This window comes from Elephas maximus, chromosome 12 (genome assembly GCF_024166365.1).
Source record: "Elephas maximus indicus isolate mEleMax1 chromosome 12, mEleMax1 primary haplotype, whole genome shotgun sequence".
Taxonomy (NCBI): domain Eukaryota; kingdom Metazoa; phylum Chordata; class Mammalia; order Proboscidea; family Elephantidae; genus Elephas; species Elephas maximus.
In genome coordinates, this window is record NC_064830.1 from 61,334,758 (window position 1) to 61,357,967 (window position 23,210).

The window sequence follows — 23,210 nt, forward strand, 5'->3', positions numbered from 1 at the left end:
TGAGCAGTCCTCTGTGCTTTTGGTAAATTGTCGGGCCTTGGAATGTGAAGGAGTGCCTCTGCGTTTTCACAGTTCAGAGCGGCGCAGCCTCGGCTGCTAGTCTCCAACCCAAAATATCCTAGGGACCTTGTGCCCCGCGGCTGCACCCCATCCGATACAGATCTGGCTCAGAGCCACAGTGGATTTCAAGCGGGACTGTTTGCTTTGCGGAAAGTTGTGTGCCTCCTCATACCTCACATTTGACCTGTCCCAGTGCCAGATAGTTCCTGTTTTACTGAGACTGGGTGACTAACTGCTTGGTGATCTTGGCCAGTTTACATCTTTGCTTTTTTCAGCTGTAAAGAACCCAGAATGCCTCTCCTGGCTTCCTCAGACGGTACTTTCAAAGGTATAAGAATGTAAGTGAAAGAAATTGCGAATTTATAAAGATGCTTAAGAAGAACAAGGAGGATGGTACCTTGATAGAAAATCCTGAGCAACAGACTCGATATATATTTTCTTATTCTGGTGCCAGGCACATGGCTGCACCTACAATGTTGCTCAGTGAATGGTTGCATGGTTATTAAAACAGTATTTTTATCAGAGTTAACAAATTAAGTAGTGGGATTTGGTGGATTATTAGAATAGTTCAGATGAAGGTAATATAAAACCCAACAAAAAGATGTTCAAAGGTAGCACAATTACGGGTTGGTTAATCCTGTGGTTCAATGACATCATGTTGTAATTGTTGTTCAACTCATAGCGACCCAATGTACAACAGAACGAAACACTCCTTGGTCCTGTGCCATACTCAGAATCGTTGTTATGCTTCAGCCATTGTTGCAGCCACTGTGTCAACCCATCTCATTGAAGGTCTTCCTCCTACTTTATCAAGCATGATGTCTTTCTCCAGGGACTAGTCCCTCCTGATAACATGGCCAAAGGACATGAGATGAAGTCTCGCCATCCTCACTCTGCCATCCTTAGCATGTTATTGAAGGTGACAGTGAAGCTAGATAATACATGTAGACATGATGTCAAGCTAAGAAGAGTGTTTTTTTTCCCCAAGCTTGCTTGCCTTTGTTAGGGAAGAAAACCTTTCCCCATACCCTCAAGCATTGTCAGGGATTGTATCATGTACCCATTCTAAACCAATCATTTTCAGGAGTAAAAAGGTTACCATAATTGGTTTCAGCCTATTATGATTCACTTTCTGGCACGGTGGAAGGGCCCAGCCTCCCCTGGCCATATGCGTCCACAAAACCAAAGCTCTGTTTGGAAGGAAACAGAAATAGATGTCAGATAGGTACCCAGCAGTATCTGCCACAAGTGATACCTGTTGACAGCTACTAAGAGCAAGCCTTGTGGGAATGGGTCACAAAAGAGGTACACCTAGGATATAGGGATCCCAGGAGAAAGGAGAAAGGTGCTGAAAAGTCAAGTGGAAGAATGATAAGGACAAACTGCCTACAGGCTAGACCAGTGCAAAGAATACATATTGAAAGAGCTCACAACCTGCTACATGGAGGCCTAAACCAAAGGTATGTTCATCATAGAGTCACAATGCTGCTCAGGTAGTCATCTTCCTGTCTCCTTTCCTTCATGCTTATATTTAATGGTGGTGTTATTTCAGGGATGTCTCATTTTTTGCTCAGGCTCTCCTGATCCGAATTTTACATGGCCCTTTTCTTTGAATCCTGTTCCATTATTACAAAGAGGTAAACATAGTTGCCAATGACAAGAAATAAAGCTTATGGTGTTAAGTCAATGGATAACCAGAGAGAGGGTTATCTCTGAAATGGGAGGGGAAACAAAATCTTTCCTAGACCTTCTAGGACCTAGCTACAAAAAATAAACCAGTAGGCCAAGAAAGAACGTTGAAATCTTACTAAAAGTAAAGAGATGAAATGCAAAGTCTAAGATAGACCAAGATTGAAAATAAGACAGAATTATTTGTAGTAGAGAAAAATTGGAAATGACCTAATATTTAAGTATTTTCGTTCCTCCCCACAATGAAATATTATTGCATCCATTTAAGATAACATTCATTATAAGGAGTTCTTAATAACAGGGGAAAATGGTTGCCTTATGATGTTGAAAAAGGCATACGAATTTGTGCATAAAACACCATCAGAATTATTCAAATGCATTGAAAAGAATAGTGAGGAAATGTACTAATGTCGAGTGATTGTCTTTGGGTGATGAGACAGGATAATTTTTTTTTTAAATACTTCTGTATTTTTCCTATTTGTTACAGTAAATACTTATTACTTTAATAATTAGCAGAGTAATTAAGCAAGGGTTCTGGAGTGAGACTGCCTAGATTGAAATTGCTCCTAATAGCTTAATAACTGTGACACCTTGGATTAATTATTTAACCTCTCTAAGTCTCCTTGTCTGCAAAATAAGAATAAAGGACATTTGGGAGTGATTAAATGAGATAATACATGTTGAACACTACTTAGCACACAAGAAGTGCGTAAAAAATGTTAGCTTTTATCATCGAAACAGTGTTTAAAGACAATTATTACATGTTAGTGCTTTAACAATCAGAGATATCAATGTAATGCTCATATAGGTTCCTGTAATGAGGCATTTACTGAGAACTTGGAAGAGGGAAATAAGGCTGTCTTTTGAGAATTAAACTAGAAAAATGAAGATAAGATCAAGAGTCTAAAGAAAAAAGTAATCTTAAGGGTAGCATGTGTTACTGGTCTGAATAAGAAACCAGGGCCTGGAAAGGTAGTAAAGTCATGATTTACGGATCTGAAAAGGACTGAGTTTACAGAGGGGTCTAGACTGCATGGAACGAAGAAAAAGAAGAGTCGGTCCAAGAGTCCAGCACTGCTGAGACAAGGAACACTAGGCTTGCAGGACAGGCATTCCTGACACTAGAGAAGGATCTACTGTGTAAAAATCTCCCTTAAGGCTCTCTGCCTCCCCTTCCTCTGATACCTTGCTCACTAAGAACTTTCCGGTTAATGTTCTGGCTTCTAGAAACCCTGAGTTTTGAAGGCCATGTACCGGAGCAGGAATGTGAGAATTCCAGTCATTATAACTATAAACAAGTAAGCAAACGTTTGGGTTTAAGCCAGGGCTTCAAACTGGTTCATTCCAGTTTGAACCCCTGCTGAGAATTTGCGTTTCCACCCCCACATAAACTAAGTCAGAGTCTACATTTTTAATAAGATTCCCAGGTGATTCTTACGTATAACTCCCTGGGAACTTGTTAGAAATGCAGATTTTCAGCCCTGGGTACACTGACAGTATTAGTGGAAAACTATACCCTCCAGTGAACAGCCTGACCCTCTGAAACCATGCTAACTAGCTACATGGCTATCCTCTACCACCTCTGTCTTGGTTCTAACTGCAGCAAGCATTAACATCCTCGGTGATCCAAATTATACACTTTCATCATACTACACCAAAAGAAAATCTCTTTGGAAGCACAATATTTCCTGGTTGTACTGGCTCTGATTCATGCAGAAATGAATAAACCTTTTAGAACCAAGAGTGGGAATAATCCGTTCCACCTCATCCCAGTCTTATGAAGCCTCTTTGCTCTGCTGGGAGTGCTCCCAGTGGGGTCCCAAGTCATCTCAAGCAGAGCAGATGCTGGCCAGTAAGGTGTCTACAGAGCCTGCCATGAAGTGCCTTGTTCATTATCTGTTTCTGGGACCCTGTGGAAAATGCTTTAAGAAACTCAGCTGTCCATCTGGGTAAGTCAGAAAAGTTGTGATCCAAGGGAAGGCATCTTGTCTTTTAATGAGGAACCAGTTTCTTGACTTTCATACTTCGTGATGGGCTCTCAGGGCTGCCACTGGGGAGGGAAGCTTTATTCTACATAATATAAAGGCCTTGAGTGAGTATGTCATTGTCTGTAAAATGGAGACAATACCTGTCCTTCAAGGTTGTTGGGGACGTAAATGAGAAAACACTGGAAAGACTGTATAACACAGTGTTTAGCACGTAGCAGACACTTAGCATTTATTAGTTCACTCACATTCCAGAAGTTCTACAGCCCTTTGTACATGTCTCTGTTGTAATCCTTATCAGACTATGTTGTAATCACACATCTCCTCAAAGACAGAGACTGTGTCTCTTCGTAACTGTATCCACGGCTCCTGGCACAGGGCTTCACTGTCTTTAAGTGAGGGAAGAAGGAAGGGAAAGAACCCAATATCCAAGTTCAGTCACCATCTCACCCACATCCTTTTTCAGCTTGATTTTTATTTATGAAAATATCATATTGCTTGTCCATGTAAATAATATCTCTGCAAAGATACCAGGGAACTGGTAACAGTGGTTGCCTGGAGAACCCCAGTACTCAGAGTCAAAGGGAAGCCTACTTTTCCCCATCTGTCCTTTATTCTGCTTAAAAATTTTTTACCATGGGCACGCACTAGTTCTAAAAAAAAAAGTTTAATGCCCAAAAATCTCCCCAAGTTTAGCCAAAATGTCATGTTGGACAATCTGTAAATATCATAAAGAAGAAATATAAATGGCTAATAAAAATAGAAAACAAATCCAAACTTACCAAGAAATGCAAATTAAAACACTGAGATCCTTTTCACTTAGATTACAGAGAGGTAAAGAATGATAATACCCCATGTTGGCAAAAGTGTGGAGGAAGAGTTTTCTCATTCTTGATGTGAGAAGAAATTGGTAAAACCTTCCTGGCAGGGGCGCTAGGGTTTGTTTCAAAATGTAGAACTTGTATAATTTTTTTTTCAGTTATTATTTTTTTCTATGTTTAATTAACCCCTTGGTTAACATAAACAAGGTTTTGTTTATTCCTACTGAAGGGCTATGAAAAAGTCTTAACAGCAAATGAAATTACCTTCTTGCTTCAAGTATAAACTGTCCAGTTTGTAGAAACCAGCTCCACTTTGAATTAAAACAGCAGAACTTGTGTAATTTTAACTGACCTTCTAGGAATTGTCCCTAAGAAAATCATTCGTAAATTGTGCAGATTTGTGTACCACGTTGTTAGTCACAGTATCGCTTATAACCTGAATGCCTGGGTGGTGCTGGTTGTGCTGTAGGTACCATCAAGTCAATTCCAACTCATAGTGACCCCATGTGACGAGTAGAACTGCCCTGTTGGGTTTCCTAGGCTGTAATCTTTACAGGAGCAGATCATCAGGTCTTTTCTCCCACGTAGGCACCAGGTGGGTTCAAACCACTCACCTTTAGGTTAGCAGTCTAGTGCTTAACCGTTGTGTCCCCAGGGCTCCTGAATGCCTGAGTATTGGCGGGAAGACCTAATCACCACTCCCTGCAATCCTCCCTTTCCAGCCCCAATCTACTGATTACCTTTCACAAATACAGCGATGACTGGGGCCATAGGTGGTGGAATCCAGAGGGGGCAGGCTTTGGGATCTCCCAGTGTTGGGGTAAGAGAGTAGTACTGGACTTCATTCCCTAATGAGCTAGATAAGAACCGGGATGGGGATGGGAGAGAGAAGACCGAGGCAAAATTAAAATGCCTTAATTTCTGGAGAGACCTTGGCCTTGGAGATTTATGGGACTGCACAGAAGAAGGACAGAGCCTGCCATGTATATGGCAGCTTGTAGGCCACTGGAAGGGCCTGATGATCTCTCTGACTCCAAGGCAGAGAGAGTGGGATTTGTAGCTAGGAAGGGGAAACTGGGGCCTCCCCTTTACCTCCATAGAGGACTACCTCTGCTTAGCAGCTTGGGGTGGGGCCAGATGACAGGAGCAGAGGTGGCTGGCATGCCACCTCTTACAGTGCCTCTAGGTGAAAAGAGCCGGGCAATGCTGTTGGGTCACAGACCACACTTTAAATAGCGAGGACCTAGGTAGGATTTGCCCCTCTTGTATGATTGAAGGCGGTAACCACTGTATCCATGCTCCAGCTGGTGGGAAAGGGGAGAAGAAAGGAAGTGGAGGGAAAGAAATTTCCTTTTTCTAATCCCATCTTTCTTTTTGAAGTTTTCAAACCTATTGAATATTTGAAAGGATAATGCACTAAACCCAAACAGATTAAGTGGTTTTTGACATTTAAGTAATTTCCTTTGAAGTCAATGACACAGATGTTCGTACATCACTTCTACTTTTGTCCATTGGTAAAAACCTTGGTACATAGCCTCACCTTGCTGCAAGAGAGGCTGAGAAATATCGCCCAGCTTGATAGCCATTTGTCCCGCTGAAGGGGGGTGGGGGCTCTATTACTACAAGAAGGTATGATACAGCAGTTATTTTTTTTTAATAATTTATATTGTGCTTTAAGTGAAAGTTTACAAATCAAGTCAGTCTGTCACATATAAGCTTATATACACCTTACTCCATACTCCCACTTACTCTCCCCCTAATGAGTCAGCCCACTCCCTCCTTCCAGTCTCTACTTTCGTGACGATTTTGCCAGTTTCTAACCCTCTCTACCCTCCTATCTCCCCTCCAGACAGGAGATGCCAACACAGTCTCAAGTGTCCACCTGATACAAGTAGCTCACTCTTCATCAGCATCTCTCTTCAACCCCTTGTCCAGTCCCTTCCATGTCTAATGAGTTGTCTTCGGGAATGGTTCCTGTCCTGGGCCAACAGAAGGTTTGGGACCATGACCGCCGGGATTCCTCTAGTCTCAGTCAGACCATTAAGTCTGGTCTTTTTATGAGAATTTGGGGTCTGCATCCCACTGATCTCCTGCTCCCTCAGGGGTTCTCCGTTGTGCTCCCTGTCAGGGCAGTCATTGGTTGTGGCCGGGCACCATCTAGTTCTTCTGGTCTCAGGATGATGTAAGTCTCTGGTTCATGTGGCCCTTTCTGTCTCTTGGGCTCATAGTTATCGTGTGACCATGGTGTTCTTCATTCTTCTTTGATCCAGGTGCAGCAGTTATTTTTAAAAGAAGCAGGTATGAGAGAATGGGTGCCACAAGTTGCCACGGAGTCGATTCCAACTCACGATGACCCCATGTGTGTCAGAGTAGAACTGTACTCCATAGGGTTTTCAATGGCTGTTTTTTGGGGAGTAGACCACCAGCTGTCTCTGAGTGGACTCGAACCACCAACCTTTTAGTTAACAGCAAATGTGTCAACTGTTTGCCCTGCATGGGGACTCTGAAGAGTTGCTGTCAGGTCAATTTTCACTCATAGTGACCCCATAGAACAGAGTAGAATTCCCCCTTAGGGTATTCCAAGGCTGTAAATCTTTGTAGAAGCAGGCTGCCTCAATTTTCTCCCATGGAGCGCTGGTGGATTCAAACCACAGACCTTTCAGGTAGCAGCCAAGTGCTTAACCACTGTGCCACCAGGGCTCTTAGAGAATAGATGTTCTTGTTAGGTGCCATCTAGTTGGTTCCAACTCATAGCGACCTTTGTACAACAGAACAAAACATTAATATAACACAGAAGTAAAATTTTGTTGAAAATAATTCAAAAGTGGTTACAGCAATACATCGACAGGGAACGGCAAGAGATTCAGGCTGCATTCAGAAGAGGACATGGAACGAAGGATATCATTGCTGACGTCAGGTAGATCTTGGCTAAAAGCAGAGAATACCAGAAAGATGTTTACCTATGTTTTATTGACTGCAAAGTCATTTGGCTGTGTGGATCATAAAAAGCTATGGATAACATTGCAAAGAATACAAATTCCAAGCAGTTGGCTCATGTGGAACCTGTACATAGACCAAGAGGCAGTCGTTCAAACAGAACAAGGGGATACTCTATGGCTTAAAATCAGAAAAGGTGTGCATACTTATTCAATCTGTATGCTAAAGAAATTATCCAAAAAGCTGGACTATATGAAGAAGAATGCAGCATCAGTATTGGAGGAAGACTCATTAACAACCTGTGATACACAGGTGACAATAATAGATTAAAAAAAAAAAAAAAACATTGCTGTTGAGTAGATTCCGACTCATAGCAACCCTATAGGACAGAGCAGAACTGCCCCATAGGGTTTCCAAGGACTGGCTGGTGGATTAAAACTGCCAACCTTCTGGTTACTGGCTGAGCTCTTAACCACTGGGCTTCCAGGGTTCCACAGTAATAGATACCAAACCCATTGCAGTGGAGTCGATTCCTAGTCAGTTCAGACTCAGAGACCCTATAGGACAGAGTAGAACTGCCCCATAGATAGTGCGGCACAGTTAAGATACCTCTGGTACTGACTCACTGAATCTTGTGACCAGTTGTTGTTTTCTTCAAGTTAGATCCTGGAAAACTTTGAGCTAAATTTGGGGGCCCTCGGTGGAACGTAGGTAGGACATCATAGGATGCATTTATATACTGTGTTGCTCTTTAGTTTTCCTACCCTAATTTTTCCTTTGTCTCATTCATCTTGCTGTATGTTGTGTGGATTTTTGTAATAAACCATAAATTTTTAAACAAGTTGAATTATAAATAATTTAATAATGTCATACTAAATGTAATTGTGTAGAGTGCTGAAAATGTTCTGAACTGCCCTAAATGTGCTTTACCACAGTATCTTTGCTCACAATAGCATATTTGTGGTAACAGAGTTGTAAATAATGTTACATTGATCTTTATTTTCTCGAAGTGATTTTCCAGTCTTTTTAAAAAAAATAAGAATTTACAGGAACTGTCACAAAAAGGAAATGTAAATACAGGTTGCTTTACATAAATTAAGAGTCCACCTGCCACTGTACATCATATTCTGTAGACAACGAAATATCTATTCCTTGTTATTTTGTATCATCTTGTTATACTGTTGTTGTCAGGTGCCACTGAGTTGGTTCCAACTCATAGCGACGCTGTGTACAACAGAATGAAACACTGCCTGGTCCAGCGCCATCCACACAATCGTTACGCTTGAGCCATTGTTGCAGCCACTGTGTCATTCCATCTCATTGAGGGTCTTCCTCTTTTTCGCTGATCATCTACTTTGCCAAGAATAATATCCGTTTCTAGGGATTGGTCCCTCCTGATAACATGTCCAGAGTACATGAGATGAAGCATTGCAATCCTCACTTCTAAGGAGCATTCTGGCTGAACTTCTAAGACAGATTTTTTCATTCTTCGGGCAGTCTATAGTGTATTCAATATTCTTTGCCAACACTGTAATTCAAAGGCACGAATTCTTCTTTAGTCTTAGTTATTCACTGTCCAGCTTTCTCATGGATGTAAGGTGACTGAAAATACCATGGATTGGGACAGGTGCACCTTAGTGCTCAAAGTGACATATTTGCTTTTTAACACTTTAAAGAGGTCTTTTGCAGCAGATTTGCCCAATGCAATATGTCTTTTGATTTCTTGACTGCAGCTTGCATGGGCCGTGGTTATGGATCCAAGTAAAATGAAACTTTAATATTTTCTCCGCTTATCATAATGTTTATTTGTCCAGTCATGAGGATTTTTGTTTTCTTTATATTGAGATGTGATCCATACAGAAGTCTTTATCTTCATCAGTAAGTGCTTCAAGTCTCTTCGCTTTCAGCAAGCAAGGTTTTATCAGCTGCATATCACAGGTTAATGAGTCCTCCTCCAATCCTAATGCCATATTTCTTCTTTACATAGTCCAGCTTCTTGAATTACTTGCTCAGCATACAGTTTGAATACATTTGGTGAAAGGATACAACCCTGACACCTTTCCTGATTTTAAACCTCAAAGTATCTCCTTGATCTGTTTGAACAACTGCCTCTTTGTCTATGTACGGGTTCCACATGATCACAATTATTAAGTGTTCTGAAATTCTCATTTCTTTATAATGTTATCCATAATTTGTTACAATCCACACAGTCGAATACGGCCCTAAACATGCTTTACCACAGTATCTTTGCTCACAATAGCATATTTGTGGTACTTAAACTGCTAACTGCTGAGTTACAGAGTTAGTCAATAAAACACAGGTAAACATCTTTCTGGTATTCTCTGCTTCGGCCAAGATCCATCTGATGTCAGCAATGATATACCTCCTTTTATGTCCTCCTCTGAATCTGTCCTGAATTTCTGGCAGCTCCGTGTCGATATACTGCTGCAACAATTTTTGAATTATCTTCAGGAAAATTTTACTTGTGTGTGATATTAATGATACTGTTGTATAATTTCTGCATTCGGTTGAATCACCTTTCTTTGGAATGGGCGCAAGTATGAATCTCTTCTAGTAAGTTGGCCAGGTAGCTGTCTTCCAAATTTCTTGGCATACAGGAGTGAGTGCTTCCAGCATTGCATCAGTTGTTCAAACATCTTAACTGGTATTCTGTTAATTCCTGGAGCCTTGTTTTTCACCAATGCCTTCAGTGCAACTTGGACTTCGTCCTTCAATTCCATCATGCAGTGGTCAAGATTGTGTGTCACCTTGGCTGGGCCATGATTCTCAGTGTTTTGACAGTTGTATAATGTTGTGATCACTTCCCTGTTGAAATTCGATATGTGATCACCCCCATGATGGAATCTGCTGAGTGGTACTGGCTGGGGTGGGGCCTGTGGCAGCTCACTGCCCCCTCAGCTCTCATCTCTCTGCCTTTCACTGCCAACTTACTTCCTGCTGGCCTTGCCAAGGTTGTTGACTTGTTCTGGATCCAGCAACTGTCTATCTGACCTCTGGCTCATGGGACTTGAGCTAGTAACTTACCTGTCCATCACTGGGATTCGTCGATCTTCATGGCCTGCGAGCAAGAGTCCTGCTGCCCAACCTGCCAATCTTGGGTTCACTGGCCCCTGCAGCTACGTATATCAGGAGAAGCCTTGCAGTCTTGCCTGCCGACCTTGGGGATTCCTCGACCTTCACAACCTGTGAGCGGGAGCCCTGCTCTCTGAACTGCTTCTCCTCGTTCACCAGCTTCTGACTCTCCACGAACTGGGAAAGGCGTCTATCCTGATCCAAGGACTTGGGAAGTTCTAACCTCTACAATTGCATGAGCTTTTACCTTGATATAAATCTGTCTATATACATTTATACCCTTTACTGGTTTTGTTTCTCTAGAGAACCCAGCCTAAGACACATCAGTTCTTGATCATATGTACTTCTTGAAATGGCTGAATGTTAACCAATTCTTTTGGGGACAGTTTTACTCTGTGTATTCCTTCCATCTTCATTTGATGCTTCCTGCATCATTTAGTATTTTCCCTGTAAATCCTTCAGTATTGCAACTTGAGGCTTGAATTTTTTCTTCAATTCTTTCAACTTGAGAAGTGCTGAGTGTGTTCTACCCTTTTGCTTTTCTAACTCCAGGTCTTGCCGCGTTTCATTATAATACTTCTGTTCAGCTCTATTACTTCATCATTTCTTCCATTTGATTTAGCTACTCTGTGTTCAAGAGCAAGTTTCAGAATCTCTTCTGACGTTCATTTTGGACTTTTCTTTCTTTCCTGTGTTTTTTTTTTTTAATTATTATTTCCTTTAAGGAAAAGTTTACACATCAAGTAAATCTCTCATACAAAGATTTATATACACCTTGCTATATGTTCCTAGTTGCTCTCCCCCCAATGAGACAGCGCACTCCTTCTTTCCACTCTCTATTTTCGTATCCATTCGGCCAGCTTCTGACCCCCTCTGCCCCCTCATCTCCCAGACAGGAGCTCCCCACATAGGCTCATGTATCGATCCAAGAAGCTCATTCCTCACCAGTATCATTTTCTATCCCATGTTCCAGTCCAATGCCTGTCTGAAGAGTTGGCTTTAGGAATGGTTCCTGTCTTGGGCTAACAGAAGGTCTGGGAACCATGACCTCAGGGGTCCTTCTAGTCTCAGACAGACCATTAAGACTGTTCTTTTTATGAGAATTTGAGGGGTGCATCCCACTGCTCTCCTGCTTCCTCAGGGGTTCTCTTTTCTGTTCCCTGACAAGGCAGTCATCAGTTGTAGCTAGGTACCATCTAGTTCTTCTGGTCTCAGGCTGATGTAGTCTCTGGTTTATGTGGCCTTTTCTATCTCTTGGGCCCATAATTACCTTCTATCTTTGGAGTTCTTCATTCTCCTTTGCTCCAGGTGGTTTGAGGCCAATTGATGCATCTTAGATGGCTGCTTGCTAGTGTTTAAGACCCCAGACACCACCTTACAGAGTGGGATGCAGAATGTTCTTAATAGATTTTATTATGCCAGTTGACCTAGATGTCTCTGAAACCATGGTCCCCAAACCCCGCCCCTGTTATGCTGGCCATCGAAGTGTTCATTTTATTCAGGAAATTGCTTTTGGTTTAGTCCATTGTGCTGACCTCTCCTGTATCGTGTATTGTCTTTCCCTTCACCTAAAATAGTTCTTTTCTACTATCTAATTAGTGAATACCCCTATCCCTTCCTCCCTCCCCACTCCGGCAACCAACAAAGAATATTTTCTTCTCTGTTTAAACTATTCTTCAAGTTCTTATGATAGTGGTCTCATACAATATTTGTCCATTTGCAACTGACAAATTTCACTCAGCATAATGCCTTCCAGATTCCTCCATGTTATGAAATGTTTCACGGAGTCATCATTGTTCTTTAATGATGCATAGTATTCCAAGGTGTGAATATACCATAATTTATCCGTTCATCCATTGATGGGCACCATGGTTGCTTCCATGTTTGCTATTGTAAACAGTGCTACAGTGAACATGGGTGAGGATATATCTGTTCCTGTAAAGGCTCTTGTTTCTCTAGGATATATTGTAAGGAGTGGGATTGCTGGATTGTATGGTAGTTCTATTTCTAGCTTTTTAAGGAAGTGTCAAATCGACTTCCAAAGTGGTTGTACCATTTTACATTCCCACAAGCAGTGTGTAACACTTATGCACTGTTCCAGTCTCTCCACAGCCTCTCCAACATTTATTATTTTGTGTTTTTTGGATTATTGCCAGCCTTGTTGGAGTTAGATGGAATCTCATTGTAGTTTTGATTTGCATTTCTCCGATGGCTAGTGATTGTGAGCATTTCCTCGTGTATCTGTTAGCTACCTGAATGTTTTCTTTAGTTAAGTGCCTGTTCATATCCTCTCCCCATTTTTTAATTGGGTTATTTGTCTTTTTGCAGTTGAATTTTTGTGGTATCATGTCGATCTTAGAGCTCAGACGCTGATGAGAAATGTCATAGTTATAAGCTTTTTCCTAGTCTGTAGGTAATCTTTTTACCCTTTTGTTGAAGTCTTTGGATCACCATAGGTCTTTGATTTTTAGGAACTCCCAGTTATCTAGTTTCTCCTCTGGTATTTGTGCATTGTTAGTAATGTTTTGTATACTGTTTATGCCATGTATTAGCACTCCTAGCATTATCCCTATTTTTTCTTCCATGATCTTTGTCATTTTAGATTTGATGTTTCCATCTCTGACCCATTTTGGGAAACCTTGGTGGCATAGCGGTTAAGTGCTATGGCTGCTAACCAAAGGGTTGGCAGTTTGAATCCACCAGGCGCTCCTTGGGAACTCTGTGGGGGCAGTTCTACTCTGTCCTATAGGGTTGCTATGAGTTGGAATCGACTCGACGGTGCTGGGTTTGGTGTTTTGGTTTTGACCCATTTTGAGTTAGTTTTTCTGTGTGGTGTGAGGTATGGGTCTTGTTTCATTTTTTTTGCTGATGGATAGCCAGTTATGCCAGCACCATGTGTTAAAGAGACTGTCTTTTCCACATTTAACTGACTTTGGGCAATTGTCAAATACCAGCTGCTCATATGTGGATGGATTTATGTCTGGATTCTCAGTTGTGTTCCATTGGTCTGTGTATCTGTTATTGTACCAGTACCAGACTGTTTTGACTACTGTAGTGGTATAATAAGTTCTAAAATCAGGCAGAGTGAGGCCTCCCACTTTGTTCTTCTTTTTCAATAATGTTTTGCTTATCCGAGGCCTCTTTCCCTTCCACATGAAGTTGATGATGTTTCTCCATCTCATTAAAAAGTGTCATTGGAATTTGCATTGGAATTGCATTGTATCTACGGATTGCTTTTGGTAGAATAGACATTCACAATGTTAAGTCTTCCTAACCATGAGCAAGGTATGTTTTTCCACTTATGTAGGTCTCTTCTGGTTTCTTGGAGTGGTGTCTTGTAATTTTCTTTGTACAAGTATTTTACCTTTCTGGTAAGATTTATTCCTAAGTATTTTGTCTTTTTGGGGGCTGCTGTAAATGGTATTGATTTGATGATTTCCTCTTCGATGTTCTTTTTGTTGATGTAGAGGAATCCAACTGATTTTTGTATGTTTATCTTGTATCCTGATACTCTGCTGAACTCTTCTATTAGTTTCAGTAGTTTTCTGGAGGATCCTTATGGCATTCTTTGTATAAGATCATGTCATCTGCAAATAGAGGTATTTTTATTTCTTCCTTGCCAGTCTGGATGCCCTTTATTTCTTTATCTAGCCTAATTGCTCTGGCTAGGACCTCCAGCAGAATGTTGAATAAGAGTGCTTATAAAGGGCATCCTTCTCTGGTTCCTGATCTCAAGGGGAATGCTCTCAGACTTTCTCCATTTAGGATGATGTTGGCTGTTGGCTTTGTATAAATGCCCTTTATTATGTTGAGGAATTTTCTTTGTATTCCTATTTTGCTCAGAGTTTTTCTCACGAATGGGTGTTGAACTTTGTCAAATGCCTTTCTTGCATCAATTGATAAGATCATGTGATTCTTGTCTTTTATTTATATGATGGATTCCATTAATTGTTTTTCTAATGTTGAACCATCCCTGCATACCTGGTATGAATCCCACTTGGTCATGGTGAATTTCTTTCTTTTTTTTTTTTTTGATATGTTGTTGAATTCTATTGGCTAGAATTTTGTTGAGGATTTTTGCATCTAAGTTCATGAGGGATGTAGGTCTGTAATTTTCTTTTTTTTGTGGTGTCTTTACCTGGTTTTGGTATCAGGGATATGCTGGCTTCATAGGATGAGTTTGGGAGTATCCTGCCTATTCTATGCTCTGAAATACGTTTAGTAGTAGTGGTGTTAACTCTTCTCTGAAAGTTTGGTAGAACCCTGTAGTGAAGCCATCTGTTCGGGGCTTTTTTGTTGTTGTTGGGAGTTTTTAAATTACCTTTTCAGTCCCTTTTTTTGTTATGGGTTTATTTAGTTGTTCTACCTCTGTTTGTGTTAGTTTAGGTAGACACTGTGTTTCTAGAAATTCATCCATTTCTTCTAGGTTTTCAAATTTTTAGAGTACAGCTCTTCGTAGCAATGTGATATGATTCTTTTAATTTCAGTTGGGTCTTTTCTGATATCGCCCTTCTGTTTTATCTGCTTCCTCTCCTGTTTTTCTTTTGTCAGTTTGGCCAATGTTTTATCAATTTTGTTAATTTCGTCAAAGAACCAGCTGTTGGTCTTGTTAGGTCTTTGAATTGTTTTTCTGTTCTCTATTTCATTTAATTCTGCTCTAATTTTTATTATTTGCTTTCTTCTGGTGCCTAAGGGTTTCTTTTGTTGCTCTCTTTCTATTCAAGTTGTAGGGATAATTCTTTGATTTTGGCCCTTTCTTCTTTTTGAATGTGTGCATGAATTGCCATAAATTGACCTCTGAGCACTGCTTTAGCTTTATCCCAAACGTTCTGATAGGAAGTGTTTTCACTCTCATTGGAGTCTATGAATTTCTTTATCCCATCCGTCATTTCTTGTATAACCCAATCATTTTTGAGCAGTGAATTGTTCAGTTTCCAAGTGTTTGATTTCTTTTCCCTGCTTTTTCTGTTATGAATCTCTACTTTTATAGCCTTATGGTCAAAAAAGATGGTTTGTAATATTTCAACGTTTTGGATTCTGCTAAGGCTTGCTTTATGACCTAATATTTGGTCTATTCTAGAGAACATTCCATGTGCACTAGAAAAGAAAGTATGCTTGGCTGCTGTTGGATGAAGTGTTCTGTATATGTCTATGAGGTCAAGTTGGTTGACTGTGGCAATTACATCTTCCGTGTATTTATTGAGCTTCTTTCTGGATGATCTGTCCTTCATCGAAAGTGGTATGTTGAAGTCCCCTACTAAAATTGTGCAGCTGTCTAGCTCAGTTTTTAATGCTGTTAGAATTTGTTTTATGTATCTTGCAGCCCTGTCATTGGGTGCATACATATTTAATATGGTTATATCCTCCCGGTATATTGTCCCTTTAATCATCATATAGTGTCCTTCCTTATCCTTTGTCGTGGATTTAACTTTAAAGTCTATTTTGTCCAAAATTAATATTGCCACTCCTGCTCTTTTTCGATTGTTGTTTACTTGATATATTTTTTTCCATCCTTTGAGTTTTAGTTTGTGTCTCCTAGTCTAAGGTGTGTCTCTTGTAGGCAGCATATACACGGATCATGTTTTTTAATCCATTCTGCCACTCTCTGTCTCTTTATTGGTGCATTTAGTCCTTTTACCTTCAGCATAATTATGGATAGGTATGGGTTTAGTTCTTTCATTTTTTTTTAATTTTTATTGTGCTTTAAATGAAAGTTTACAAATCAAGTCAGTCTCTCATACAAAAATTTATATACACCTTGCTATGTACTTCTAGTTGCTCTTCCCCCTATGAGATAGCACACTCCTTCTCTCCACTTTCTTTTCATGTCCATTCAGTCAGCTTCTAACTCCCTCTGCCCTCTCATATCCCCTCCAGACAGGAGCTCCCCACATAGTCTTATGTGTCTACTTGATCCAAGAAGCTCATTCATCACCAGTATCATTTTCTATCCCATAATCCAATCCAATGCCTGTCTGAAGAGTTGGCTTTGGGAATGGTTCCTGTATTGGGCTAACAGAAGGTCTAGGAACCATGACCTCAGGGGTCCGTCTAGTCTGAAACCATTAAGTCTGGTCTTTTTACAAGAATTTGGGGTCTGCATTCCACTGCTCTCCTGCTCCCTCAGGGGTTCTCTGTTTTGTTCTCTGTCAGGGCAGTCATCTGTTGTAGCTGGGCACCATCTAGTTGTTCTGGTCTCAGGCTGATGTAGTCTCTGGTTTATGTCGCCCTTTCTCTCTCGGTCTCACAGTTACCTTTTATCTTTGGTGTTCTTTATTCTTCTTTGCTCCAGGTGAGTTGAAACCAATTGATGCATTTTAGATGGCTGCTTGCTCGTGTTTAAGAGCCCAGACACCACCCTCCAAAGTGGGATTATGGGAATGTTCTTAATAGATTTTATTATGCCCATTGACTTAGAAGTTCCCTGAAACCGTGGTCCCCAAACCCCCGCCCCTGTTATGCTGGCCTTCAAAGCATTCAGTTTATTCAGGAAACTTCTTTGTTTTTGGTTTAGTCCATTGTGCAGACCTCTCCTGTATTGTGTGTTGTCTTTCCCTTCACCTAAAATAGTTCTTGTCTACTATCTAATTAGTGAATACCCCTATCCCTGCCTCCCTCCCTACTCTCGTAACCATCAAAGAATATTTTCTTCTGTTGCAGCAATTTTTCGAGTCCTTATAATAGTGGTCTCATACAATATTTGCCCTTTTGCAGCTGACTGATTTCACTCGAGTCCTTATAATAGTGGTCTCATACAATATTTGCCCTTTTGCAGCTGACTAATTTCACTCAGCATAATGCCTTTCAGATTCCTCCATGTTATGAAATGTTTCACAGAATCATCATTGTTCTTTATCAATGTGTTGTGTTCCATTGTGTGAATATACTATAATTATCCATTCATCCATCGATGGGCATTTTGTTTGCTTCCACCTTTTTTCTTTTGTAAATACTGTTGCAATGAACGTGGGTGTGCATATATCCGTTCCTGTAAAGGCTCTTATTTCTCTAGGATATATTCCAAGGAGTGGTTTGCTGGATAATGTGGTAGTTCTATTTCTGGCTTTTTAAGGAAGCACCAAATTGGTTTCCAAAGTGATATACCATTTTACATTCCCACCAGCAGTGTGTAAGTGTTCTAGTCTCTCCACAACCTCTCCAACATTTATTGTTTTGTGATTTTTCGATTAATGCCAGCTTTGTTGGAGTGAGATGGAATCTCATGGTAGTTTTGATTTGCATTTCTCTAATGGCTAGAGAAGTGCTGTCATTTTGACGTCTTTTTTTGTGTGTTGTTGACAGTTTCTTTTTCCCACTTAATTTTTTGTGGTCAGTAGTTTATGTCTATATATTGTCTTTTCCTCTTATTCGTTGTTGTTGATTTCATTTCTTCTGAGTCTGTATTTTTTTTTCTTGTTTTTTATTTTGATGAGTAGGATTGTTAGTCTTCTTTGTGGTTACTTTAATATTTACCCCAATTTTTCCAAGCTTAAAGCTAACTTGTATTTCTTTATATCGTCTTATCTTCCTATCCATATGAAAGATCTATGACTACATTTCTTAATCCCTGTTTATTTATATTGTTCTTTTACATAATGATATTGCTGTTTCTCTGTTTTGAGCATTTTTTATCTTGATTCATTGTTTTGATTTGCCTATCTGGGTTGAAATCTAGTTGCTCTGTCCTGTGTTCTAGTCTTGTTGGTATCTGAGGTTATTGATCTTCTAATACTTACCCCCTTTAGTATTTCTTGTAGTTTTGGTTTGGTTTTTACAAGTTCCCTCTACGTCTGTTTATCTGGAAATGTCCTAATTTTCTTTCATATCTGAGAGACAGTTTTGCTGGATATATGATTCTTGGCTCGCATTTTTCTTCCTTCAGTGCTTTATATAAGTCATCCCATTGCCTTCTTGCCTGCATGATTTCTTCCATGTAGTCTGAGCTTATTCTTATTGACTCTCCTTTGTAGGTGATTTTTCGTTTATCCCTAGCCACTCTTAAAATTCTCTTTATCTTTGGTTTTGGCAAGTTTGATTATAGTATATTTTTGTGACTTTCTTTTGAGATCTACCTTATGAGGAGTTCGATGAGCATCCTGGATAGATATCTTCTCATCTTTCACAATATTAGGGAAATTTTCTGCCAACAAATTTTCAACAATTCTTTCTGTATTTTCTGTTATCCCTACCTGTTCTGGTACTCTAGTCACTCATACGTTATTTTTCTTGATAGAGTCCCCCATGATTCTTAGGGTTTCTTTGTTTTTTTACATTCTTTTATCTGATTTTTCTTCAAATATATTGCTGCCAAGTGTTTTATCTTCAGTGTCACTAATTCTGCCTTCCACTTCTGCAATTCTGCTCCTCTGACTTTCTACTGAGTTGTGTAATTGTGTAATTTTATTGTTAAGCTTCCGAATTTCTGATTGCTGTCTCTCTGTGGATTCTTGCAGCTTATTAAATTTTTCATTATGTTCCTTAATAACCTTTTTAATTTCTTCAGCTGCTTTATCTGTGTCTTCTGTGGCCTGTTCTGCATATTGCCTGATCTCCTTCCTGATCTCGTTCCTCATGTCTTGAAGAGTTCTGTGTATTAATCTTTTATATTCTGCATCTTGTAATTCCAGGGACACACCTTCTTCCAGAAGATCCCTCGATTCTTTGTTTTGAGAGCTTGTTGAAGCCATCATGTTCTGCTTTATGTGATTTGATACTGACTGTTGTCTCTGAGCCATCTGTGAGTTATTGGATTAGTTTGTTTTATGTTTGCTTACTGCATCCTAGATTCTTGCTTCATTTTTTTTTTTTATGCCCAAATAGGTGCTTGAGTGAGCTAGCTTGATTATTTTCACCTTTGAGGCTCTAACATCCTGTCACCAGATGGCTAGAGCTGTTATCAGGTATATGAGCCTCGGAGTCCATTTACTTTTCTTGTATGGATTCAGCTCAGGTGTCCAGGTAGTTGGTCATCAAGTGTGTGGTACAGGCTCTGTTCTATAGTCTTAGAGGGACAGGGATGATTGGTGTAGGTACATGTATCTGGTTGCAGTAGGGGGTCACACTCTGAACAAGGCAGGGGGCTTGCTTGACAACTGTCCCCTGAGTGTCTATGATGAAAGTGCATCCCTGTTCCCTAGAGCATACAGGTGGGTGGATTCTGCAGATGGATCACGGGCACCCAGTGCTTTTGGTTGTAGGGACTGGCAAGTACCAGTTAGCCTTGGACCCCTGTCGTGTGTGGCTGGGTGACCTGAGTGGAGCCACCAGTCCTTAGGCCCCGATGTGTGTATGTGAGGACCCTGTTTAACACACAAAGCAGTGTCAAACATCAAACACCCAGCTTTCCACTGTATAGCTGAAACAGTTGCAATCTGCCAACAAGGGTCTATTCTCCTGAAATAGGCCCACACAGGTCCATGCAGCAGGGAAAGGTATTCAGAGTCCACGGACTGTTTATGCCTGGACAGGATCCGCTTGTGTCCTGAGCTCCCCAGCTTAGTGGAGCTGGCAGATTATCTTTTCCCCTAATTATGAATTTATTCCTTCTCCATGGCCAGGAGAATGGGTCCGGATGCTCAGCAGGACCTATCTCAGGCCCAGGGAAATCGACAGCCACTGAAGCCGGCTTGGGGGCTGGGGGCATAGTAAAATATACACAAGTACTTAGCTTTTGCCGAGAGCACCCTTCTCATTTCGTTCCGGAGGTGTGAGTAGGCTGTGTGGCTGGCTGTTTCTCCTGAGGAAACTGCAGCTGAATGCTACCACCAGCCCGCTGGAGTCACTCCTGGGAACCGTGACTGAGGTAATTCCTGGTAATTCAGGTCCAGCAGCTCCTTTCAGCTTCTGAACCATCTCTCCCTCCCCCTGCCACCCAGTCTGTTTTCTAATTTCCCCTTGAATGTTCAGGGCTCCTAGGTTGTCATGAATATAATCCTTTCATTTGTTTTTTCTGGTCAGTCTTTTAAAAGGGATCACCGAAAGTGTCTGACTACTCCACCTTCTTGGCCCCGTCCCCTCCCTTTCCTGTCTCTTTAATGACGTTTTGCTTTCTTTCTGTATGATATTCTTGATGTCATCCCACAACCTGGTCTTGGTCAAGTTGGTTTGTCAGTTCAGGTGGTATATACTGAAGGTTGTACTTTGGCTCTAGTGGATTTGCTCCAATTTTCTTCATTTTCAACTTGAAACTGCATATGAGCAATTGATGGTCTGTTCCGAAGTTGGCGCCCAGCCTTCTTGATATTGAGCTTCTCCATTTCTCCACTACTCTTGATATATTTATGGTACTGTTTACCTTTAAAACTTCTGATTAAGCCACCTTTTTTTGTTAAAATATTAAAAGGATATGCTTTTGGTATTTCTAAGTGAGTTTTATTTTTTATTGCTGTGCAAAATATATAACATTTGCTATTTCAACCATTTTTACATGTACACTTCAGTGTCATTAATTACGTTCACCGTGTTGTGCAACCATCATCACTGTTTCCAAATTTTTCCATCACCCTCAATAATAGAAATTCAGTGCCCTTAAGCAATGATTTACCCTTTCCCCTTTCCTTCTACCTCGGGTGATCACTAATAAGCTGTGGTCTCTATACCTTTGGTTATTCCGATACTTCGTATAACTGGAATCATACATTTGTCCTTTTGTGACTGACTTACTTCACTCAGCATAATGTTTTCAAGGTTCAGCCATGTTGTAGTGTGTTTCAGAAGTTCGTTTCTCTTTATGACTGATTACTATTCCATTGTATGTATATACCGAATTTTGTAAGATAGTGCTATTTTTATCTGTGGTACAAAAATGTTTTAATCTGTGATAAGATTTATTACTTGGATACGAATGAAATCCTTTTGTTGTTAGGAATGGTTGGATCGACTAGATTCTGACTCATAATGAGCCCATGTGACACAGTAGAACTCCCCCATAGGATTTTCTAAGCTGTAATCTTTGTGGGAGCAGATCACCAGGTCTTTCTCCAGGCCAGTGCTGGGTGGGTTTGAACTGTCCACTCTTTGGTTAGCAGCCCAGCGCTCGGCTGTTTGAGCCACCAGGACTCCTCTTAGGGTTAATCGTTTTAACCTTTGGCTGTAAGAAGATTCTTCTTACTCCATCCATTGCGGTTATTTGAAAGCAAAGAATGAATTCCTACTTTAAAGTGTAACATTGAACGTCGGTCAACACATGTTCCATAGTAACATTTGGGTTAGCTCTTGTGATACAGACCCTCCTGCAACTTGAGGACAACGCACACTTCCCTGTTTCACACAATATCAGTCCTGAACTGTTTTTCAGCAGAAAGGGGACTGTCGCTGTCGGCTGAGGACGCCTGGCGCTGTCGCAGGGTGGTGCTGCCGGCCACCCTGTAATTGTTGGGCCGAAGAGCCAACTCTGCACAGCTTCATTCAATCACGCTCACCGCGTAGCCATACCACGGGGATGTAAAAGTCCAAGTCCAAATCCAAAATAAAAACCTAGGAAACGTTTACAGATTACTGGATAACTGAGTGATTCTTTTCGAGAACTTTAGAAGACCCGGAGAACCTCCCCGACCTCGGGATCCCGGCTCCGATGGCTCGGCCCACGGGCGCGAGGCTCGGGACTGTGGGGTGTCTGACCCGCCACATCTCACCGCGCCCGCCAGCTCTCGGAGCCCCGACTTCCTCCCGAGGCGGTTTCGCCCAAAGCCTGCCCGCTTCCAAAATGGAGGTGGCGACATCAGGGCGGGCGGTGCGTCACTTGTAGGCCGGTGTTCAATGGGTTTCCGGTCTGCGCCAGCGCCCTGGCGCGGGAGGCGGAAGTCCCGCGGGCCACCGCCTCCGTCCTGATTGCGGCCCCTGCGGGTTACGTAATTCGTCGCGGGTTCCGCGCGGCCCTCCTCCCCGGCTTCCTGGGACCCCAGGATGCGCTGAGCCTCACGACGCCCTCCGCGGCAGCCGGCTCCCGCCCAAGGTGAGGCGGCGGCTTGGTGCGGGCCGGCGGGGCAGTTGGGAGGCTGGGCCGGGCGGGCACCTCTCTGTGAAGGTGGGACTGGGGGTCCAGATGACCAGGGTCGGGCCGGGGTGGGGGCCTGGGGACGAGCAGGGCCTACAGAAGAAAGCCCGGGGTGAGGGTCGTGTCGTTTCTGCGCCACCCCGTGCCCCTCGGGCGTCCAGTCCTCCCTAGAATCTAGTTTCCGTGACGGCCGTGGGGGGTTGAGGAGAAGACAGCGGGAACTCAGACGGAGGAGGGGCTTAAAACATGTTAATGTTATTTCATAGCGCTTTTTTGCCTGGCGGCACTTCCATGCTGGACCCCAACACGAGTTGTTAGAGACATTTGGAACTAGTGGAAATTATCATTGCTACTTTTTGGGGTCTCGCTCGAGATCACGGATCGGGCCTTTACCCTACTCCCGCCTCTGCTGGCTCATGCTTCTCTTTTGATACTGCACTGATTGTTGGAAACCCTGGTGGCGTAGTGGTTAAATGCTATGACTGCTAACCATAAGGGTCGGCAGTTCAAATCCGCCGGGCGCTCCTTGGAATCTCTATGGGGCAGTTCTACTCTGTCCTATAGTGCCGCTATGAGTCGGAATCGACTCGACGGCACTGGGTTTGGTTTTTTCTGTTTGTTTGCACGGAT

General features: G+C 41.7%; 2 protein-coding genes across 9 annotated transcripts in view; both read left to right on the forward strand.

The window, feature by feature from the left end:
- The window catches only part of ZNF174 (zinc finger protein 174), a 44,467-nt gene extending 22,181 nt beyond the window's left edge, over nt 1–22,286 (forward strand). Inside the window, exon 5 of the mRNA XM_049903534.1 lies at nt 336–22,286. Coding sequence (XP_049759491.1) covers nt 336–341 — 6 coding nt within the window. The 3' untranslated portion in view covers nt 342–22,286. The remainder of the gene's footprint in view (nt 1–335) is intronic.
- Nucleotides 1–23,210, forward strand: part of NAA60 (N-alpha-acetyltransferase 60, NatF catalytic subunit) — a 49,497-nt gene that overhangs the window by 135 nt on the left and 26,152 nt on the right. Inside the window, exon 1 of one of the 8 annotated variants that reach the window (XR_007519598.1) lies at nt 22,448–22,538. The exons of 5 other annotated variants lie outside the window; for them this stretch is intronic. The gene's annotated coding sequence lies outside the window, so the exon portion shown is untranslated. Of the gene's footprint in view, nt 1–22,447; nt 22,539–23,210 lie in introns of those variants that run through there. 2 more of the 8 variants (XR_007519597.1, XR_007519602.1) reach the window with 2 other exon arrangements.